This window comes from Ricinus communis, chromosome 8 (genome assembly GCF_019578655.1).
Source record: "Ricinus communis isolate WT05 ecotype wild-type chromosome 8, ASM1957865v1, whole genome shotgun sequence".
NCBI classification, from domain to species: domain Eukaryota; kingdom Viridiplantae; phylum Streptophyta; class Magnoliopsida; order Malpighiales; family Euphorbiaceae; genus Ricinus; species Ricinus communis.
In genome coordinates this window covers 21,555,726-21,577,489 of record NC_063263.1, presented here as the reverse complement: position 1 = coordinate 21,577,489, position 21,764 = coordinate 21,555,726, and the positions used below count along the sequence as shown (strand labels likewise).

At 33.4% G+C, this 21,764-nt stretch overlaps 1 protein-coding gene across 9 annotated transcripts in view; it reads left to right on the top strand.

The window, feature by feature from the left end:
* Positions 1-4,936: 4,936 nt before the first annotated feature.
* Positions 4,937-21,764, top strand: part of LOC8268706 (non-structural maintenance of chromosomes element 1 homolog) — a 31,411-nt gene continuing 14,583 nt past the window's right edge. For 2 of the 9 annotated variants that reach the window (XM_015720832.3, XM_002521607.4), the window contains exons 1-6: positions 4,937-5,185; positions 5,268-5,464; positions 5,663-5,743; positions 8,625-8,864; positions 9,348-9,425; positions 9,515-9,756. In XM_015720832.3, the coding sequence (XP_015576318.1) occupies positions 5,071-5,185; positions 5,268-5,464; positions 5,663-5,743; positions 8,625-8,864; positions 9,348-9,425; positions 9,515-9,756 (953 nt within the window). In that variant the 5' untranslated portion in view covers positions 4,937-5,070. Of the gene's footprint in view, positions 5,186-5,267; positions 5,465-5,662; positions 5,744-8,624; positions 8,865-9,347; positions 9,426-9,514; positions 9,757-10,520; positions 11,909-14,480; positions 15,992-21,764 lie in introns of those variants that run through there. The other 7 variants (XR_001535394.3, XR_007217039.1, XR_007217038.1 and 4 more) reach the window with 7 other exon arrangements.

The window sequence follows — 21,764 nt, the reverse complement described above, 5'->3', positions numbered from 1 at the left end:
TACAACCTTCAAACATTATTTCTTAAGTCTCTACTTAAAATGAATAACACTATTATTACCTTACATTCTCAGTACCCAGTAGAATTCCGATAATTTTTTTATTGATGTGATAGCCAAAAATTCACCTAAGCATGATATCAATTAAGCATTAATAAAAAATATCGGAATCCCAATAGTTACCATCCCTTGTAATATAAATAATGAGTATGGTACTAAAGAAAATAAATTAATGAATTAGTACGATTTAGATATAAGAGGCAAAGCGTTGATACCGATGGGGCATTTAATCTAAAGTGAAGTGTGATGTGCGTTGATACCGATGGGGCATTTAATCTAAAGTGAAGTGTGATGTGGTCGATGAGTAAAATGGTGATATGGAGCTCAGTCTTTCACATTATAAAAAATTGAATGGATTCCCATGTGCATCATCACCTGTAAAAAAAATTAAAATTTTAGTACCAAAAGAAAAAAATTAAAATATTAGTACCAATTGAAATCATAAACTAAAATTTTAGTAATAAGAGACTAATTACCCCACTATTGAATCTAAAACTTGAACCATACAATAGCCTCATATACTAAAACCAGAGGGTCTTGTGCAACTGTAGATCCATCTTTGCTCATTTTGTGTTTTTTCGTTTTTGCCCTTCCTACTGCTGACAACATTAATATCATGCTTGTATGTATCCTTTGTATTACTTGAGCTATCCTTCTCCTTCTTTTTAATGATTGATTTTTCTCTTTTTTTTTGTTAGGCTATGTAAGATGATCATAGTTATAAACATGTCAATAGATGTGTGCAAGTAATAATGAATATATATATATATATATACTATAACATAAAAATACTTGTTTAGAAGTACTTGAAGTTTGCTTGATTTTGTGAATTGCTTTCCACTTTTAACAACAACTATTATTCTTGTAGAAAAGTAGACAATCATAATAATCCATAAAAGTTTTTAAGAATATTTACCCAGGATATCTTTTGATGTATAACGGTTTCATAAACAAGATATTTGTACACACACTTCACTCTTACTTTTCCATGTGTATTCTAGACAAATGTGATTGCTCTTTGTTCTTAAATTGAGTATTGTTGTCATGATTTCCCTTTTACCTTCTCTTTGCAAATGTGAATTAAGATATAGCTTCACTCATAACTTCATATTAGATTGACTATTTTTCACATAAACTCTTCTTCTTTTATTTTTAGACTTCTTCAAAGCTTGCCTGGCACATTGAAATTCACCATCATCCTTATTAGACAACCACTCACGCTCAACTATAACATCTTCTTTATCCTAATCACCTTTTTTTAAAAATCAGGTTCTTTATCTTTATTATATTACCTATGTCAATAGCTATAACATTATATTTAATAATAGCTCCATCTTCATCCACAATATGTTAATTTACGGTTACACATATATTTACCTCTTTATCTCCTTTGAGCCAAGTAAATTTTGGACCTTGTATCTAATTGGTATCAAATTTTTTTTTTTACCAAGACTTTTTTTTTAGTTTATGGTACATAAGACATTATGTAGCTGTTCTTTTTGATATGATCATCAGAAACGAAATATCCTTAAATGATTCGACATATCAATAACTCAAACTCACTAATAAATTATCCTATTAGACATGTGGGACCTATCTCTAAAATCTTTCCACATTACAAACACATTTACCCTAATTTACATTTCACTCTCCTTCACTTTACTCTTTCTCGCATCTCTTTTGTTTTAGCCTAAATCATTTGTTCTGGCCTCGTTTGAAGCTTTTATTCAAATATAATTATCCCCAATCATTTGTTCTTGTCTCATTTTATCTTTGGGAAGCCCTAACTCTCTCTTTTAACATACACTTTATTGCTGTTGACTCAACATTTTAGTGGCACAATTTTTACAGAGTTAAAAATCACATCATTTTCATTTGGGTGAGTTATCTTTATTTCTCTTGATAAAGATGGAGGAATGAAGGGGAAGGGCAACCTCAATATTGTAAGTTTCATAAAAGATTTCTTATTTTCACAATGTTGATTATATATAACTAGTGGGAACTATAATTGATCATTTAGAATTTTTACTACTTGCATTTAATTTTTTGGTAACTCGCATTTTAGTTTTTAATGTTATAATTAGTTATTGATTATGTATTGTGGAAATTAGGGTTTGGTTGATTGGTATAATTAATTAAAAATATATAGATTGTATGTAATTGAATAAAGTATGTAATGTTGATAAAAAAAATATTGATTTCTTATTTTGATTTGTACATTCTGCAGTGCCTAATTCAGATGATTCCACTATATAAGGGAATTATTTTCGGCTAAATGCTAAGGCTAAGCTTAAAATTAGGAATGTTAGGTGGATAAAATTTTCTTTTTTCAGATAAGATATCAAGATTGGAGATGGATGACATACCTAAAAAACTAGGTCTGGTACCTAAAGCATATTGCATATTTTGCAAGCATCTAATGGGCTGAGAAAGCTAGATCATGATAGTGAGAGTATTGAGATGTCTCTATTTGTTGATGAGACAAAGATGATGCATGTTTATAAGTGATAAGGGTGATTTGCAGTAAGATGAAGTGGTACATAATTTTATCCGACCTAAGGAAGTGAAATTGCAACATACTGTTGAAAGTGATTTAAAAGTGATGGAGATTCAACTGACAATGAAAAAGAAAGTGAGGAGACTGACAATGAACCTAATGGAGAAGAGAATAAATTTGTTGATTCTGATTGCGATTGGCATGATGAAGAAGATGATGACCTTTTCAAAATGTTGGTTAATACAAAGTTAAAAAGGAATAAAATAAGGGTAAATGAATATGTAGCTGGTGATGATGACTCAGACCATACTGTGTACTTCATTAGATCAATGCTCCTTATCTAATGACCACTATAAAACAACAACAATTTAGAGACCACATCTAAATGGTCGTTAAACACATATAGCGACCACTTAAAAACCACATCTTGTGGTCGCTAAAACCCTGATCGCTAATAAAAATAGCGACCACAAAGCCATGTGGTCTCTAAAAATGGCAACCACAACTTGTGGTCTCTAGTTTACTGCCCCACATATGGTCGCTAAACGCATATAGCGACCACTTAAAAACCACATCTTGTAGTTGCTAACACCCTGATTGCTAACAAAAATAGTGACCACAAAGCCATGTGGTTTCTAAAAATAGCAACCACCACTTGTGGTCTTTATTGTACTACCCCACATGTGGTCGCTATTTGGTCTCCAATTGGTCACTATAGTACTGACATAGGAGACTACTTAGCAATCACATCGTGTAGTATCTAAATAGCGACTATATGATGTGGTCGCTTTTTGTCTCATTATGGTCACTAATTAAAAATAATGGGAGACTATAGATAAAATAGAGACCACTTAGTAACCATATCATGTGGTAGCTAAATTAGTCTCTGATTTTATTTTAGAAATTAATTTCTAATCGATATTTTATTATAATTTAAATAACATTTAAAATATTAATAATCAATTTATGTTTAATTTTGGCATTATTATTATATTTAATTTTTTTTTATTTTAAAAGTTAAATATAAAACTTAAAATTAATTAATAATCAAAATGATTCCATTAGAAGAAATAATAATATATAATTACATTCAAATCAAATATATTGAAGTGTCATATTACATAATTTTAATCAAAATATACAAAATTATAAGAGTTCATCTCTCTCATATCATTTGATACTTGTCCAAAAAGTAAAGTAATTTCGAACACCTTCAAACCACGAAAAAAACTATTACATCTGATACATAATAACCACTTCCTGATGGAATTAGGGATCAGGGTAACTAAAACTTAAAAGAATAGAAAATGCAGAACACTTGATATTCCATATATAGCTAACATTACTTTAGAAAAGCACAGAAAAAAATTAAATTCACAATAGATTTAAAATCTTAAAAATAACTTACATCTTGTTCTTTGGCCACCAAACTTTTACTTTGCTGCCAATCAATTGCTCATTAATGTTGGGAGTTCCAAAAGATTGAACCGGGAAAAAGTTGCATCAATATACAGCATAGGCATAGAGATGATGGCAAATATATTGATGAGAATATTGATGAGACTAAAAGGATGAAACAATGAAATTATGTCTTTCTAGCATAAGAACTTGCAAGTAATTACAAAATATATCGAAGTGACACATATTTGTAGTGAATCAACAAAATGGATATGTTGACAAAATAATCGAAAGATGGGTTTCAACCAAGAGACGTTTATAAAATGATCAAATTAGCCAAGCTCAAATCTCTAACGTAGATCCTTATGATATGACAGGCACTATAGAGTACAAGCTTGTCACTAGTTGTAATGCAAATAGAAATTGATGACATTTTAACTAAGAGGACCAAAACATGAATTAATGTTCTTTTTCTCTGCAAAAATAGACACATATGAAGTTCAAATGTTAAATTACAAGAAATAACAGACACTTGTTAATCTCTTATTCTTAAAGTCAAGAAAACACTTGCAAAGGATGTCTATAAACAAAATACAATGCAATAGTAAATCTACCATATCTCAATCAGATAATCAATAAATGAGAATAAAAATTAATGCGAAGAAAATAACTATAAAAGATAACCAAAGATGATAATTATGAAAAGATGAAAATTTATGGATTGATAAGGAATGAAGGGGTATGAATGTTGTGTTGGTCTTGTTATTATTGTTCTTTATTTTCTTAATTAAAAAAAAAAAGAAATTTAATATTTGAGTTATCTCAGCTATTTTTAACATTAAATAATGCCATTATGTCATAATCTTAACAAAGGACCTTATATATCACTTATTGATTGATTTATAAATTAATTGTCCTAAAATTTACTCGAGGGGCATATATGCTAGCCACATGCCAAACATTAGGGGTTAAATTGTACCTTCTCCCTTCCAACTAATGACAACTCCAAAAGGCTTTTTCCCGCCAACGCACGGTTTCTTTGCCACCTACAAAATTTACCTTTCTCGTACAAATTAGGGTTTTCAAAATTTAGGAAAAAGAAAAAGAAAAGGAAGAAAATGGCGGTGCTGAACTGGAAGCACCACACTCTCATCCAATCTTTAATGTCACGCGGCCCACTCAAGGAAGACGATTTCCACAAGATATTCAGCTCGGTCACCGGAAAAAACCCTCGTAATCTTCTCTCTTTCTTTTTTTTTTTTCTCCTTTTATTTTAATATTAATTTCGAATTTAATGAGAAATTTGTTTATACAGGTACTTGCGGGCGTGAATTTAATGATTTCTTATTGAAGATAAACAAGGAACTCTCTTATGTACAAATGGAGTTACGGCGCTGTAGAAACCAAAATGACGGACAGTTGTTTTATGGTCTTGTTAATAATGTTTCTGATGACCAGTCCAAGCTTGGTTCTAAGTACTCCGTTCCTCAAATTACTCTATTTAAAGCGGCTGTAAGTAACCCTATTTATTCAACCAAAAAAGCTTTTATTTACTGATATGTGATTTACCCAATTGTTTTATTCGGTTTTTTCTTTGTCATTGTGTAAAAATTTCTTTCACTGGAATCTAAATCAGAATTAGTATGCATTTGTGGTGTCAATCATTTTGGGACCTATTTTCTGTTGTTTACTCAATAATTTTAATGTCAGATAGAAGCAATAGTGCAGGATGCTACAGCCCAAGGTAGCATATCCTGGTCTGGTGCTCTCAATATTCGGCTGGAGAATCAGGTGTGGAAACTTTTGCTCTAAATTCAATTGCAATTATTTTGATGCATCAAGTTGATTGTACATGATATTTGTTTGTGTTTCAGTCACAACTAATTTGATCCACCAATTTGTGATGAAAATTTGCAAGCATAGGTAGATTTCTTTACCTTGACTGATTTGTTCTTTTCCTAAGGTGAACACTGTAAATAATTGTGTAATACAGTAGTTGGAATCAAAATTTCTTCTGTGATTTGCTTTCATTAATAATTTGTTTGCATCCAAAAGCTAAATTTCTATTCTTCAAGAGTGATTAAAAGAGAAGATATCAATGTTAATGAATTTCAAGGAAAAAATTTATTCTTTTATGTATAAGATTACACTGACAAATACATGGATAAAATCCCAAAATGAAACTCTTTGGAGAGTAGAACAAAATTAATTCAGTCAGGGACTGGAGCAATGGGTCTATAAGATGCTTTTAGTTGCTTCTAACGAAGAAAGCTATGTTTGTGTAGGTTATGCTGAGAACATGGTGAATTTTTTCTTACTACATCTCTGATAACGTTCTGATTCTCTTTTCTTCTCCCTTCTTGTTATCTCTGTATTAGTCATAATTTCATTTGATTAACGTGATTTTGTTCAGTCACCTCTACTAAAACAAAGGGGTAGGGAGGAGAAGAGCATTAGACCTAAAATGATAATGACATATAGTTTAGAGCTTGCATCCTGCTTATCTTTTTTTTGCCTGTTTCACTTCTACTTAAATGTATAGGCTTAGCGAATGGAGTTGCTACATTTCTTTTGGTGACCATTTGTATGTCCTTTCTGGGAAAGAAAAGTAATTGGTAATGTGAATGAAGGCAAGACATTAAAAAGAATAAAAAGGGAAAAAAGGATTTGTGGATATTTAAATATCTTTCTTTTTCCTTTTTTACTTTTAAATATTCAGGTATCAGGCTCAGTTCAAGTATTCTTTTACACTGTACATATATTTTCATGTTGCTTATTCTTTTGAAGAACTTGAGAACTAAGTCAATGGGTCCACTAATTATAAAGCCTGTGTGCTTGTATGTGTGTTGAAGGAAAAACTGACATAATCTAGCCAGAGAAAATATCTTGACTAATTTGTTTGGTGACAAATGATTTGGGAGAATAACTAGTTCTTTTATGTTTGTCAATATGGATGAGATGAAGGAATCCAACAGCTTAAGTTTAAGGATGAAATCATCACGGCTTAGTCTATAAGGTGAGGCAGAATAGGCACGGAGATATTTTAAGATAATAGTTCAGATTGGATTGTAAAGTTGCAAATTTACCTGAGGATTTGGTCTTGGTTTTCACTGGGGCCTCTAACTAGTCCAAGCATGAAATTTGGACCCTGCTGTCCTACTGTCAATTGGATTACTTCTTTACCTTCTCTTTTCTTTTCCTTCTTTTTTTTTTCCCTTTTTTTTTTCTTCCATCTGTTGAGTTTTAGTGTTTTTCCTGGGATTGGGATAGTTTAGCTGTAAATGTTGGACTGTATCCTTGATTACTGTTATTTATTGAACTCCTCTTCTTGTGTGTTTTCTGGATTGCATCCTGTCTGTACTTTCATACATTCTAAAAGTAGCAGCTTTCTCTGAAATTGCTTTGGAGCAAAGATGTTGTTTTGCAAATTTTTCAAGTTCGCTCAGTTGACGAATATAGGTACTGGCTAAATACAAATTCCATTAAACCTTGAAGTGTCTGCTGCTCTGCAGTTTCTGCTGCTCTGCAGTTTCTGCTGCTGGATGTAATCAATTGTTAGTATGTAGTGATTTGTCCATGTTCTGCATTACAACTGGTTACTAATATGCATACTGAGGGTGTAGACTGACATTCTTGAGTTTCACAAATAATATTTTTTCTTCTAAATGTCAATGTAGTTATTATTTCTGTTTTACTGAAAAGTAAAAGCCTAATGACCAAAAAATCCAAATACATGAGCACTTTTCTATTTTAGCTATTTCATTATCTGTCCATTATGAAATTGGCCAACTAGTCTAAAACTTTGATCCGTTGCAGACATCTGTTATTTCTAATTATTGGTATAATACTTGCATTTCATTAGAAATATCATCTGCTTTTTAACTTGTGGACGTGTACTGTGTTGACATTGTGGCTTTATTTCACAAATTATCAATGAGTAGGTGGTCATCTAACAATAGCTTATGTTATGACAAAGAATTGGCTCAATCTATGAATTCCAAGTTAAGCTATTCTCTGGGCAGATAAATTCACGGTGGTTAAATAAAATTGTTTTCGTTGGACCATAAAACTTTACTGCATTGCTTATATGCAAATGTGTGCTTATTCACACACATCCACCTACATATACATATATATCCATGCATGTTGGGGTGCTTGTAGGGGTAAGCAAAACCGAACGAGAACTGGAAGACTAGGTTTCATTATTTTAATAGTTCAGTTTGGCTTTTTGAGTAAAATAATTTTAGTTAACCGAACTGAACTAAACTTATATATTTATTAGTAAGATATTTTGAGTATATTATGAAATTATTTTTTTGAAGAAGACTTGATTCAATAAATTAATGAAGAAAATAAAATAATTAATTTTTCATGTATGTAAAATAAGAGCTCATTATTAAAATAAATGCTTTAAATAATATAATATAATAATAGCAATGATTTAACTGAAATTTAGAAGCCTGAATAAAAGAAACCCAAAAACCAAACTGAATATAACTGAATTATTTTGGTTCAATTCGATTTGGTTTGACTTATGCGACCAATTTGGTTCAGTTTAGTTTCAATGTTGAATAATCTCACTGGTCAGACTTTTTCCATTCGGTATGATTTTGAAATAAACCAACTGTTTGCTCACCCATAGGTGCTTGAGTAGTATTGTGGTCTGTTTCAGGTTTACAATTCGGCAGAATCACAGTCACAAGGTAGTTCATCTCAAGTCCCTCCTGCATTAAGGAATTTTTCTTTGTCCCAGAAGGAAAAAACTCTTGATGAGCTTGTGTGTGACAAGTGGCTTTGTCGCACCCCAGATGGTGGCATTGGACTTGGTGTCAGATCCTACCTTGATCTGCGAAGTTGGTTTCATAATTCTGGCACCCCACCATGTCAAGTGTGCAATGAAGCTGCAATAAAGGTTTTGTTGCTTTGTCCTTGATTGCCTGCTACCCCATCTTTTCATTATGAAGCAAATCAAAATGACTTTTAGTTGATTATCTAAATGGGATAGCCAAGCCAGTTGGATGACATGAATTAGACCATTAGTTTAAATATTATGTGCAAGGCTCATTATGCTCTTTGAGAAACCACAATTGTTTTTATAGGGCAATTCCTTAAAATGTTCAGCCAATATATCTATTAGATGGGCTTTACGGACAAAACACTTAAGTATGTTAGCATTGAAATAGCTGTAGAGCAGAATACGCATGGAGTCGTGTACATTTAGGAGTAGAGTATCATTCTACTCTAACTAGCTCCAGTTGCCTTGAGATAATTGCAATAGTTCTATGTTTATTGAACAGCCCAATTACCACAATCTTGTAATAATTTGGCCCAAATGATAAATCATTATTTATTATTTCTATCACATCCAATAATTTGTCCTGACTATTTCTGACAGGCAAAAGTGTGCCAAAATGAAAGTTGTACACTTCGAATTCATCACTACTGTTTGAAGAAAAAGATTTCTCAAAGCAGGGTATACGAGTTTGAACCTTTGATGAAATTGTTTTTTATCATCAACTAATTTTTCTGCATTCTCCGAGTAATTGACATCAGCGATTGCAGGGTAAAATTGTTTGCCCAACTTGTGGCATTGAATGGGAATGTCAAGTGCCCAAATGTGAAGCAGTAGACGTAGAGTATGAACAAAATGATCCTACCGAGAGCCAGCCACCAGTAGGATCCAAAAGGAAGAAGCTTAAAGCCAACATAAATGCTGAAGCAGATGCTGCTCGAGGCAGCTCATCTCAAGCTTCACAACCCATTCCTGATCTGAGAAGAGTGACTCGGTCATCTGCTCAAACAAGGTAAAAAGCAGCTCTATAGTAGTTGGATATCCCTGTTTATTTTACTCCAATCTAACTTGTTTAGATAACTTAGTTTAATGTAACGTGGTTGTCAAACATTATCTTTCAACGGTTTGCAGCTTGTCTTTGCATGTAAGATAATCAGCAGAATTGCCATCATATATTAGGTTAATGAATATGTCAAAATTCTCTAGTGACAATCCTTCTATATTTTGACCACATTGTTATAGGTTTCAGGATAAAGCCAAACTAGATAATAAGACTTCCCTAACTGCGGTCTATGTTTGTGTCACAATTGCTGTTTTATTCGGAAATCCTAAATTTATGGACTTTGTATTTAAAATTTTGATTTGACGAGTAAATATAATTTATTTGTATACAAATAGAAATGCACTTTTGGATGCAACAGTTGGAGTTACAGGTAGGCAATTATAACATCTTTTGTACTTTTTGTAAAGTCTTTTTAAGGTTATTTATTTTTTAATAAATTTCCGAAGTTATTTATTTATTTTTAATAAATTTCCTTGTTTACATTTTAATCTTTCCTGAAAGTAAACTCGATCAAAATATTTCACAATTAAGATTGAATGGTTACAAGAAAAGGATTTCTTTTTTAGAAAATTATATAGCTATTTTCCTTTCAGAAATTTTCAGGATTTATTAAATTAGCATCAGACTTGGTTTTTTTCTTTTGTTTCTTTCTCAAATCTATATTTTTTGCGATTTCAATTTGAAAATAATTATGGTAGTTTTTGCTTATACAGAACCGAAGGCTTGAAATGATAGCTAAAGATTTAAGAAAATTCAGAATGAGAAACCCAGATTTATGGAAGTTTCAGCAATGCCTACTCATCCTTATAAACCCAGAATTGGTGAGTTTTGGATTTAATCTCGAAACTCATAATTTATACGAATTCTACAACTCACTGTCAATGGCCATTATTAACAGAGAATAAACATAGCAGTCTTTGTCGTTCTGTTCTTCACTTCTAAAACTCGTCACTCTCACTTTTAACTTTACTGTAATTCATTTTGTAATCCATTCTGGCCATCCAACTAGATCTTCTTCCACCATCAAATCATCATCTTCTCAACCTCACCTTTCATATCAACATCACTGAATCCCTTCTTCCTCGTCCATGGATCCAAACACACTAGAGGCAACTGACGATACTTTTCTGTAAATTTTCACAGCATGGACTGACCAAACATTCCTCTTCTTCTCCTTCGTTTCCATTATTATTTGTCTGTCTCACTTCCAATTTTCATGATCTCCAAACTAAAAGAACCCTCGCTTCACAATGGTCACCACAAGCCACAGAACCCATCATCATTATTATTCTCCAGCTCCTCTCATTTTTAATTGTGGGCAAATACTGTCAGGATGTTTGGATCCAAAACAAATGATATTGTTTTCTTGGCCCGTGCATCCTCTACCATAGCGGTCATCTTCAATGGGTTGTAATATTGAAGAAGGTAGCAATTTTCTGTTGATAAAGAAAGTTAAAGAGAATGCCCAAGCAGCATTTGGAACTTTTTAGATTTTAGTGGTGAAAATTGAAATGGAAGGGTACCCAATTTGGGTATGGTAGAAAAATGGAAGCTTTCATGGTGAAGATGAGATTTTTATTTGGGGAAATTTAGTCTCACTATTGATGGAAGTTCTGAGACTTGGAATATATTTGGTCAGTGGGTAAGAGATGATTCAAAAACCATAACGCCCTGCAGTTCATGTCCTTACAATGATAGGTATTTTGATTGTCACCTTAAGGAAAGTCTGATGATGGATGCGACATCCCAAGGTCTGATGATGGGCGACGATAACAAGACTAGTTCATTTTGAGCATGGCCGTCATGTTGCTTTAAAAGAATTGGTTTATATATATATATGCAACTTAAAGCTTTCGATTTTGTCCATTAGGAAAGAAGTTGTTCCTTCTCATTTTGTGATGGAAAACAGGTCCATGGCTGGAATGAGCTGGTATGTATGTGCAATGTGAATTGCTGAGCGGTGCTTATGACGTGGTTGTGAAAATTTTCTGTTTGTTTCCCTGCAAAATCAGTAATTTACTAAATGTTTAAAATTGTAAGAAATGTCCTAGTTTTAACTAAAGTCGATAATCTTTATTAGTGAGTTTTTTGATGTGCCTGTCAAAATTGATTGACATGTTTTTCTTCTTTTAAACAAAATCTTTGTAAAGGTTGAATTATATTATAGAGAATTTTGAAAGAATTAGTAAAATTTGTTTGTTTTCTTTGACAAATTTAATATATGTTCTTTCATAAAGGTTTAGTTGTAAAGTTTGAAATTGTTCCATATTGGAAGACTGAGATGCCTATATGATAGAGACTGTAAGTACGTCCATAAAAGAAAATCTATAAACTTTTTAGATCTCAACTTACTGTATCAAACAAACAAATAAATTTATACAATAAGAAAAGAAATGGCATAGATTTAAGAAAAACTTTACTATTTGATACATAGATTAAAGGGGAAGACGAGAGGAAAGAAAACTTTTAGTGTTAACTACAAAGAGAATTTTGTTCTGTTATGTTCTGCTAGATACTAGCAAAGTTTTAGAATTTTTTATGGGTTTTGTTGGGTAAAATCTGCAAGTGTATGAATTAGTAATAAGTAATATAGAGTAAATACGAGGAGGGATGTCAAGTGCTCACTATTATTTAGAAGATAAAAGTTTATTAAAAATATTAACTAAAATAACTAAACTAAATAAATATAAATAAACAATATTTAGAAAGCTCGGGTTTAGATTTCATCTATTACACATCCTAATGTTGAGTAGTGAAATTGATAATTGGAATGCTTAACTAATTGAAGATTGATTATCCCTGAATATCTAATATACTTTCTCGAGCTATATTAGGTGTTTTTAGGTTAATTTTAGACCTAGTCTTGTAATCATGAATTATAACTAAAATCTATTAAGTTTTATAGTTAATCTTATCAAGGTCTCAAAAGACACATCATCTCTGACTCTAACTTTCTTAGGCTTAGAAATTGAATGAACTAATATTAAGTTTCAACTTTCATTTCTTCACTTAATATCTTATATATGGAAATTTTGGATTCTAATATTCACAAGTCATGAAGAACTTAAATTTTAAATCAAAAGGTAAGCATTCATAAACCGAATTTCAATCACAAATAAAGGAGTTTAAAGATTCATCGAATCCTAAAGAGAGAAATTAACTCATATTCACAATAAATACAAACCCAAGAATAATAATAATAAAAATAAGGATAAACACATGTATTTAAATAGACTATATAAAAGGAAGAAAGTTTAGAGCAAATATCCTCTTGAAGCTTTCTCTACTAGCAAACTTCAATCCGTGCTTTAATCTTAAACTTGAGGTTTCAATCTTCAGTTTGATGTTCTTAAGAGTTTAGATCTTCAATTTAAGCTCTTTCTCTCTCTTACTGGCTTCAAAATAGTGTTTAGATTAAAGGACAAGGGTTTTGAAACCCTAATAAATGTTTATATAGTGTAAAAATAATAAAAATTTGTTAAAAGATAAAAGCTGAATTTGCGCGCATCTGAAAGGATGAGAAAAACCTCACCCCTAGTGAGACTTGATCGAAGGGAGGTGAGAAAATCCTCAAAGACTTTGAGATGCAACAAACTCCAATAAAAGCTTTCCAAGTCTAATCTCACGAGGTGTGAGCCAAATCTCCAAAGGAGTGAGATCCTACAAATGGTTGCTAGACTTGTCGGAACATCTCACCGGATTGGATAAAATCCTTATAGGGGTTGAGACCCCAAAATTGAGCTGAATCTCAATATTTATTCAATATCTTTATACCAACTCAACTCCACCTTGAGTTAATAACTATTAAAATCATCAAAAACTACAAATAAACACCTTAAGATTATAAATAGAAAAAATATGCATAAAATATACACATCAGGGTTTCATAAAAATTTGTTAAAAACATAAAATAAGTACAAGAATATGCTATTATTTAATTTTCTAAAAAGCATGTTATATGCAAAAAAAAAAAAAAAAAAGAGAATCTGAATTGGTTTGTGTTGACCTTTTGATTGGTTTAGTTAGAGTTATTTTTTGGTTTATGTTGGTCCTGTGAGTATTTTATTAGTTTCTGTTGAGTTTTTATTTAGTATTTGTTAGTTTCGACTGAGTTTCTAATTCGACTGTGTTTCTATTCATTTATGTATGGTTTATATTGAATTTTTTATTGGTAGCTATTGAGTTTATGTTAGTTTTTGCTTGGTTTACTAAGATAATATGAATTTTATTAAATGTAATAAATAATTTATATAAAATAAAATACTTAATTACAATATTTACTAATGTTCTTAAAAAAAAAACTAAACCAAACATTCTATAAACTATAAATTATAAACATAAACCATAAAATATTTCCAAAGTTTAAAAAGTTAAAACTATTAAATTAAACTAATGTTTAAATTGTTTTTCAACATAAAACAATAACGTCCATTCATCTTCAATAAGTTGTCAACCATTTTTCCTCAATATGCATCTTACAAATTAATAACATGAAAATGTGAAAAAGGCACTAAATGGTTGAACTTCTTCACGTCACACATAGACAACTATTGTAAGAATCTTTGAAGTTGTTCACAAAATTAGTTTTTAGTTTGCCTGTTCCTTTTTGACTTCACTATGCAGTTACCTTCACTTTCAGCATTTATATCATCTTAACGTTCATATGTATAAAGATTTGCAGCTAGTCTACGATGATGAAGATCAATCGCAAAGTCCTCAATGGTATTCTCGTTGATGCTCGGCAAAAGCGGTAACAAAGAACCTACAATCATTAAAAGCAAAAATACAAAAAATATCTAGAAAACCTTATTATTAAAATAAAGATATAAACAAAATAAATCTAAAAAGTTTACCACAACTCTTGAAGATGCAACCTTTTTATAATCTTCACAGGCACTGAATGGTTGGGTTTGGTCATGTCAGACGTAGGCAACTATTGTCAGGAACCAACTCTCTCAAGGGTATGAGGCAATATAAGAGCATATCTCTTTAAAAGTTTCTTTAGTAAGTGTAACACTCCTTAAAGACATCAGAGAGTTGTAAATGAAGATGCACTTATCAAGGTGCACAAGCCAAGAAAGGCAGACGACTTCATTAAGGTGTGTGCCTTTATAATATTTTGACTTCTAGTCGGTTCTTTTTCCTTCTTAAAACATGAAATGATCTCAACCCTTTATTATAAATTTAATATAGAATATATTGGCTTACCTACATCTAATTATCTCTAAAAAAAAAATTTAAAATGTGGAAGAAAGAATATTATGGAAAAAGACATATGATGATGAAAAAGAAGAGAAGAATTGCTTAGAAGTGCATGAGTAGGATCAAGACCATCATTATAGACTTCTTGTAAATTAGTAAAAGAAGATGCTTTAAGATTTCTATTATTCTAAGACTTCTAGTTATTTATAAAATTATGTTTTATTTTTATTATCTCCTTTGGACATGTCTTATCACGATTTATTTATTTATTTTCTTTGGCTTTGTTAAGTTTTTCATATTATGCATGGGTTGTGTTATGAGTCCTAATTTTTACTTTATTCTATCTTTTGCACCTCACTCTTGTCAGGCGCGGGCCTTGCCTTGTGCTTTGCCCCTCAGGCATCAAGAGCCCTTATTGCTTTGGTGCTCCTTTCGCCTTTAACAACTATGACTTAAAGCAAGAAAGAAACAAAAGTAAATAAAATTTAATTAAAAGAACAACGTATAGCAAATTCCAAAAATTGTCCAGCATATGCAAAATTATAAAAGGACATCTTATCTTAGTTTTATTAGACCAAGCCTTGAAGGAGGCTAGATGTTTTTTTACTAGAGATCTGTTCTTACTGTACAAAACAAACAAAAAAATCTATTCAATAAGAAAAAATAAAAAAATAAGAAAAGAAAGTAAGGAAAACGACCTATAAAGGGGAACATTGCCATGAGATTGAAGGAGAGGATTGGAAAGAAAGAGCTTTTAATTTCTTTACATTGCTAAAAATGTTAATTATAAAGAGAATTGTTGCTTTCCTTTTTTAGTTAGATATTAGTGAAATTTGCTAAATTGCTTAAAGTTTTAAGATTCTTTTAATTATTAAGCATACTAAATTCTCTAACTCCTTAATTATAGTGTGAAAAGAACAATGAAGAGAGTTGTGTATTGAAAATTAGAATTCTGAGTTCTTTACAGGGAGATGTTGATATATATCCATGATTTGTTGTATTGAGAAAAATATTGTAAGCGGTTGCTCAATGACTCTTTCCGCTAAGGGTATGGGTTGAAGTGACCTTTCCACGCGAGGAAAGGTTGCTCCTTACCCCGAGATGCATGATGATAGGTCTGCACAAGCAACTTAGCTTGTGCAGCCTCTGAGACCTCAGCTTCTTTTCCTATTTCTTCAACACTCACCCTCAAAGTGGGTTCGAGTAAGTTTATGGAACCCATCTTGCGGAGGATTGTATGATGATTCTGCTTATCAAGAGTTTTTGTGAATATGTCTGCCAGCTGGTCTTGACTTTTGATGTAGGGAGTCTCAATCTCTCCCTTTTGAACCTTTTCTCTAATGAAGTGACAATCAACTTCAATATGCTTGGTTCGTTCGTGAAATACGGGATTTGATGCGATGTGCCGAGCAGCTTGATTATCACAATGCATTTGCATTGGTCCTTTACTTGCAACTTTCATGTCCTTGAGGACTTGTTTGATCCAAATGAGTTCGCTTGCGGTGGAAGCCAATGCACGATATTCAGCTTCGGCGCTTGATCTGGCCACTACACTTTATTTTTTACTTTTCCATGTTACCAAGTTTCCTCCTACAAAGACACAGTAACCAGTGGTTGATTTCCTGTCACAACTTCCAGCCCAATCTGCATCAGAAAAGCCAACTATGTTAGTAGTATTGTTCTTCTTCATCGATATTCCTTGTCCGGGAGTTCCCTTGAGATATCTGAGGATTCGATCTATAGCTTCTAGATGACTGGTGCGAGGGGCATGCATGAACTGGCTCACTACACTAATTGCAAATGAAATGTCAGGTCTAGTGACAGTAACATAAATCAGTTTTCCTACCAAGCGCTGATAGTGCCCTATGTTGGTTAGAAGGTCTCCATCTTCTAAATTGAGTTTAACTTTGGTTTCCATAGGTGTAAAGGCAGGTTTGGCACCTGTTTTTCCAGTTTCTTTCAAGAGGTCGAGGGTATATTTCTTTTGGGATAGAAATAAGCCCTTGTTGGATTTTGCCATTTCTATGCTTAGAAAGTATGACAGTTGACCAAGATCTTTGATGTCGAATTCTCGTTTTAGACTTTGTTTGACATTCCCTATACTTTGATCATCATTTCCTGTTATTATGATATCATCAACATATACTAAGATAACAATGGTGAGATTAAGAGTGTTTTTGACGAACATAGATGAGTCAGATTCGCATTTGCTGAAATTAATACTTAATAAAAAACGACTGAGTTTAGCATACCATGCCCTCGGGGACTGTTTTAGGCCATAGATAGCCTTCTTTAGTTTACATACCATGGATGTGTCTGAGGTTGACTTATGACCAGGAGGAAGTCTCATGTAAACTTATTCTTTTAAATTACCTTGTAGGAATGCATTCTTGACATCCATTTGAAATAGGCTCCAGCCTTGATTAATTGCTATTGAGAGAAGGATTCTGACCGTATTCATTTTGGCCACTGGAGCAAATGTCTCTTGATAGTCAACTCCATAAGTTTGAGTGAAGCCTCGGGCTACAAGTCTGGCCTTGTATCTCTCAATAATTCCATTACTGTTATACTTGATCTTGTATATCCATTTGCATCCCACAGGTTTTTTATCTTTTGGAAGATGGACAATACTCCATGTGTCATTTTTCTCTAAGGCATGAAGTTCTTCTTCCATAGCCTTACACCATTTAGGGTCGGTGTTGGCTTCGTAGAAGTTTGTGGGTTCAGTGTGTTTTGAGATCTGACAAAGATAGTTGCGATATTGGTTAGATAAGACATTGTAAGAAATGAACTTCTGAATTGGATATGTTACCATATGAGACACATAGTCTCTAAATTTTACAGGAGGTCTGGATTGACGAGTTGATCTTCTCAAGACAATTTCTTCTTCGTGAGGTTGCGTTTCTCCCCCTGAAGGAAGCGGCCTTGAGACAGACGGAGACCCCCCCTGAGGCTGATAACCCTGTTCAGAGCTGCTAAGAGAGAAGTCAGAGTTAAGCGGAAATAAAGACTGACAAGGACTAGCAGGGAAGGGAACATTGGTGGAGGGTGAGTAGTAAGGGTCGGTTTCCACAAAGGTGACATCACGAGAAACATAAGTTTTGTGGTTTAAAGGATCATAGCATTTGTACCCTTTTTGGGTGGAGGAATAGCTTAAAAAGATGGTCTTAATTGAGCTTTTATCGAGTTTGTGTGAGCGCTTGATATGAACATAACAAACACATCCAAAAACTCGGAGGTGGCCTAGTTCTATTTTTCGATTTTTTAGAACTTCTAGAGGGCTGAGATTTTTTAAGGTGACAGTAGGGAGCCGATTGATGAGATAGGCTGCAGTTAACAGGGCATCCAACCAAAAAATAGAAGGAACATGATTTTGAAAAAGGAGAGTGCGAGCGACATTGAGAAGATGTCGATTTGTGCGTTTAGACACTCCATTTTGCTTGAGGGTATTAACACAAGTGGTTTGATGTATGATGCCATGATGTTTAAGGAAAGTGGAGAAATTGTGATTTACGTACTCCGTACCATTATCAGAGCGAAAAATTTTTAGTTTGGCATTATACTGATTTTTGATGAAATTAAAGAAATCTTGAAAACGAGAAAAAACTTCATTTTTTCCTTTTAATAAATATATCCAGGTGGTGCGAGAGTAATCATCAATAAATGTGACAAAATAGCGGAAATGATTATAGGCAGTAACGGGGGCAGGTCCCCAAACATCAGAATGAATTAAATCAAATGCGTTTTCAGACACACTAGATGACAAGGAAAAAGGTAGTCGCGTGTTTTGAAAATTTACACACATCACAATTGCTAGAATTTAATTTTGAACATAGTAATTTATTTAAAATAATGTCAGAAGGATGCCCAAGTCTTTGATGCATTAGCATATCTTGGGAAGAATTGGCGGACACAAAATAGACCTTTGGAGGGTTATGCAGATAATAAAGACCATGTTTTAATTGACCTTCACCAATCGTCTTCCAGGAAATTCGATCCTGAAAAATGACCGAAGATGGTGAGAAAATTACATTACAATTTAAGTTACGAGTAATTTTGCCAACAGATAAGAGATTAGATTTAAAATCGGGCAACAATAAAATATCATGAATATTTAACTGAAGTAAGTTTATGGTGCCATATCCTTGAATTTTGACTTTGTTGCCATTGGCAACTGTCACATGATGAGAATCACTGATGGAATGAATTTTTTGTAATTGGGTGGGATCCCAAGTCATGTGATCAGTGGCTCCAGAGTCAATAATCCAAGTATTATGGCATTTATTTGATGAATTTAATAGTGGTTGGATCGAACCTGACCCATCGGATGGGTTTGAGCCGAACCGGCTGGGCTGCTGGACCAGGGCCTGAAGCTAAGTCAAGATGTCAGCCATTTGGCCTGAGAAGACTGGTGGGCCGTGTGAGTGGAATGGGCCGGTTAAGGGTTTGAATTGAATTGGAGGAGCCCGTAAAGGGCGGGTCAAGTCCGACCGGGCCGAAGTCTGGATGGGCTGATGTTGTCGATTCGGGTCGGGAGTAAAGGTCGGGTTCAGGTCGGGTGTGTAGGCCGGGTTCGGGTCGGGTTTGATTAAAAATACACCTAACCCTACATCCTTTCTTTCTCCCATTTTTTCTTTTGTCCAACTCTCTTCTCTTCTGCCGCCGCCCCCTTTCCTTTCTCCTCTTCCCCCTCTGCGCATCGCTATTGCTCCGTCCCATCCCTGCGAAGGCTTCAAGTGCGGGTGTATGTGCTAGCAGGTCTCGCGTGAGTGGCCCTGCCTTTGGCAGTGGTCACAGCGCGCGATGCTTGGCCCTCCGCGCTGTCGAGTGCCTTCGCGTCGAGCATTGCAGGCGTGATTGTCCGTGGGTTGCGGGGGGAAGGGGACGCTCATGGTGTTCCTCCGCGTTTCTTCGCGTTGAACGCTGGCTATTACTTCGTCTATTTGAGGAAGCTCGGACGTGAGGAGGATCTGTGATCTCAGGCTTTCATAGCTTGAATCCAGTCCTCCAAGGTAAGTGTATACCAGATCTTGTTCGTTCCTTTTTTGGATTTCTAGAGGGTAGATTGAAGGCGGAATATAGTTCTGCAACTCTTCCTATCGGGTGAGTATTTCTGTTGCATATTGCGATGAACTTTGTGTTCCCTGAGTGATTTGCGCTAACTCTTGTTTGAGTCTGAATATATGTGCAAAATTGTGTTGGTGGCCATAGAGGCTTTGCATTTTTTCCCAAATTGATTTTGATAATTCCATCAGGATGCAGAATCGGGATATTTTGGGGCTCCATAGTATTTGTGAGCCAAGACATGACCAAATGGTCAGATGTCTGCCATTCCTCTATTCTGTCAATTTCTTCTTCGGTTGGGGCTTCTGGCCTTGCTGGTTTTGGCCTTTGTTTTGACCCGTTGATAAAACCCAACTTTTTCCTGCCACTAAGGGCAATATACACAGTTTTAGACCATTTGAAATAGTTGGAGTTGCCTTTAAGGATTATATTGGTTAATTTTTCATTTTGAGACATGGCTGGAAGAAGGAATTATTTTTTTTTTGGTAGATGATGTTTACTGGTGTCAACCAGGCTCTGATACCATGTGAAAAGAACAATGAAGAGAGTTGTGTATTGAAAATTAGAATTTTGAGTTCTTTACAGGGAGATGTTGATATATATACATGATTTGTTGTATTGAGAAAAATATTGTAACGGTTGCCTAACAGCTCTTTCTGCTAAGGGTATGGGTTGAAGTGAGCAGGAAAGGTTGCTCCTTTTTACCCTGAGGTCTGTGATGATAGGTCTGCACAAGCAACCTAGCTTGTGCAGCCTCTGAGACCTCAGCTTCTTTTCCTATTTCTTCAACATATAGAATAGAAATGATTGTCATACTAAATAGCAAATCAGGATGAATTAGTTGAATTAGTTGTTTTCAATTTAAAAAACTTTTACTTTGAAAAACTAGATTTTTAAAATTAATATTAATTAGCAAATGCAATCAATCAAAACAATTGATCAAAATTCTTAGTATGAAATGTAAAAACACCTCGGAATCTATGAATAAGGAATGGCAAGATAGATATAAATAATTATTAAAGTGTAGAGAAGGGCGATTCAAACATATAATTTATAGTTGTTCAATCAACTTCTTGCATATCTCCACTCCTCAAGTGAAATAGTTGTTCAATCAACTTCTTGCATATCTCTACTGCTCAAACTTCACTTGAGATTCTCACTATCAATGATCTTTTTATGAGTGCACAATCAAATTTAAGTGTTCCAAAGCTCACCCAAACTTATTAGAAGTGTTTTAATGGCTAACATTTAAACATAAGGCTTCATATGGGGGACACTCAAACTATCAAATCTAAGTATTTTCAAGGTACAAAAAAATATTTTATGGCTCAATACACAATTTTTACAATTGAAAATTACTAGAGAAGTAAGAAACTAAGCTCACATTTGCAAATATAGCTCAATATTAAAAAATAAAGTGAACTCATAAATCTCATACAAAAGTATTTCAATCTTACAAATGAATAATGAGATGTTTTGATAATGATCTGATTGCTTAAAAATGTTTTGCACTTGTATATAAAGTTTAGAGACATTAAGAATCTCTTAATTTCATATTCCAAATAAGTATTTATAGTATTTTTCCTCCATATGGTTGTTACAATAGTTGGTTAGGCTAAATTTTTCTTAATAGATATATTTAGCATTGAATTGTCAAGATTCAATCATGGTCAATAAATTCTTTTTACGGT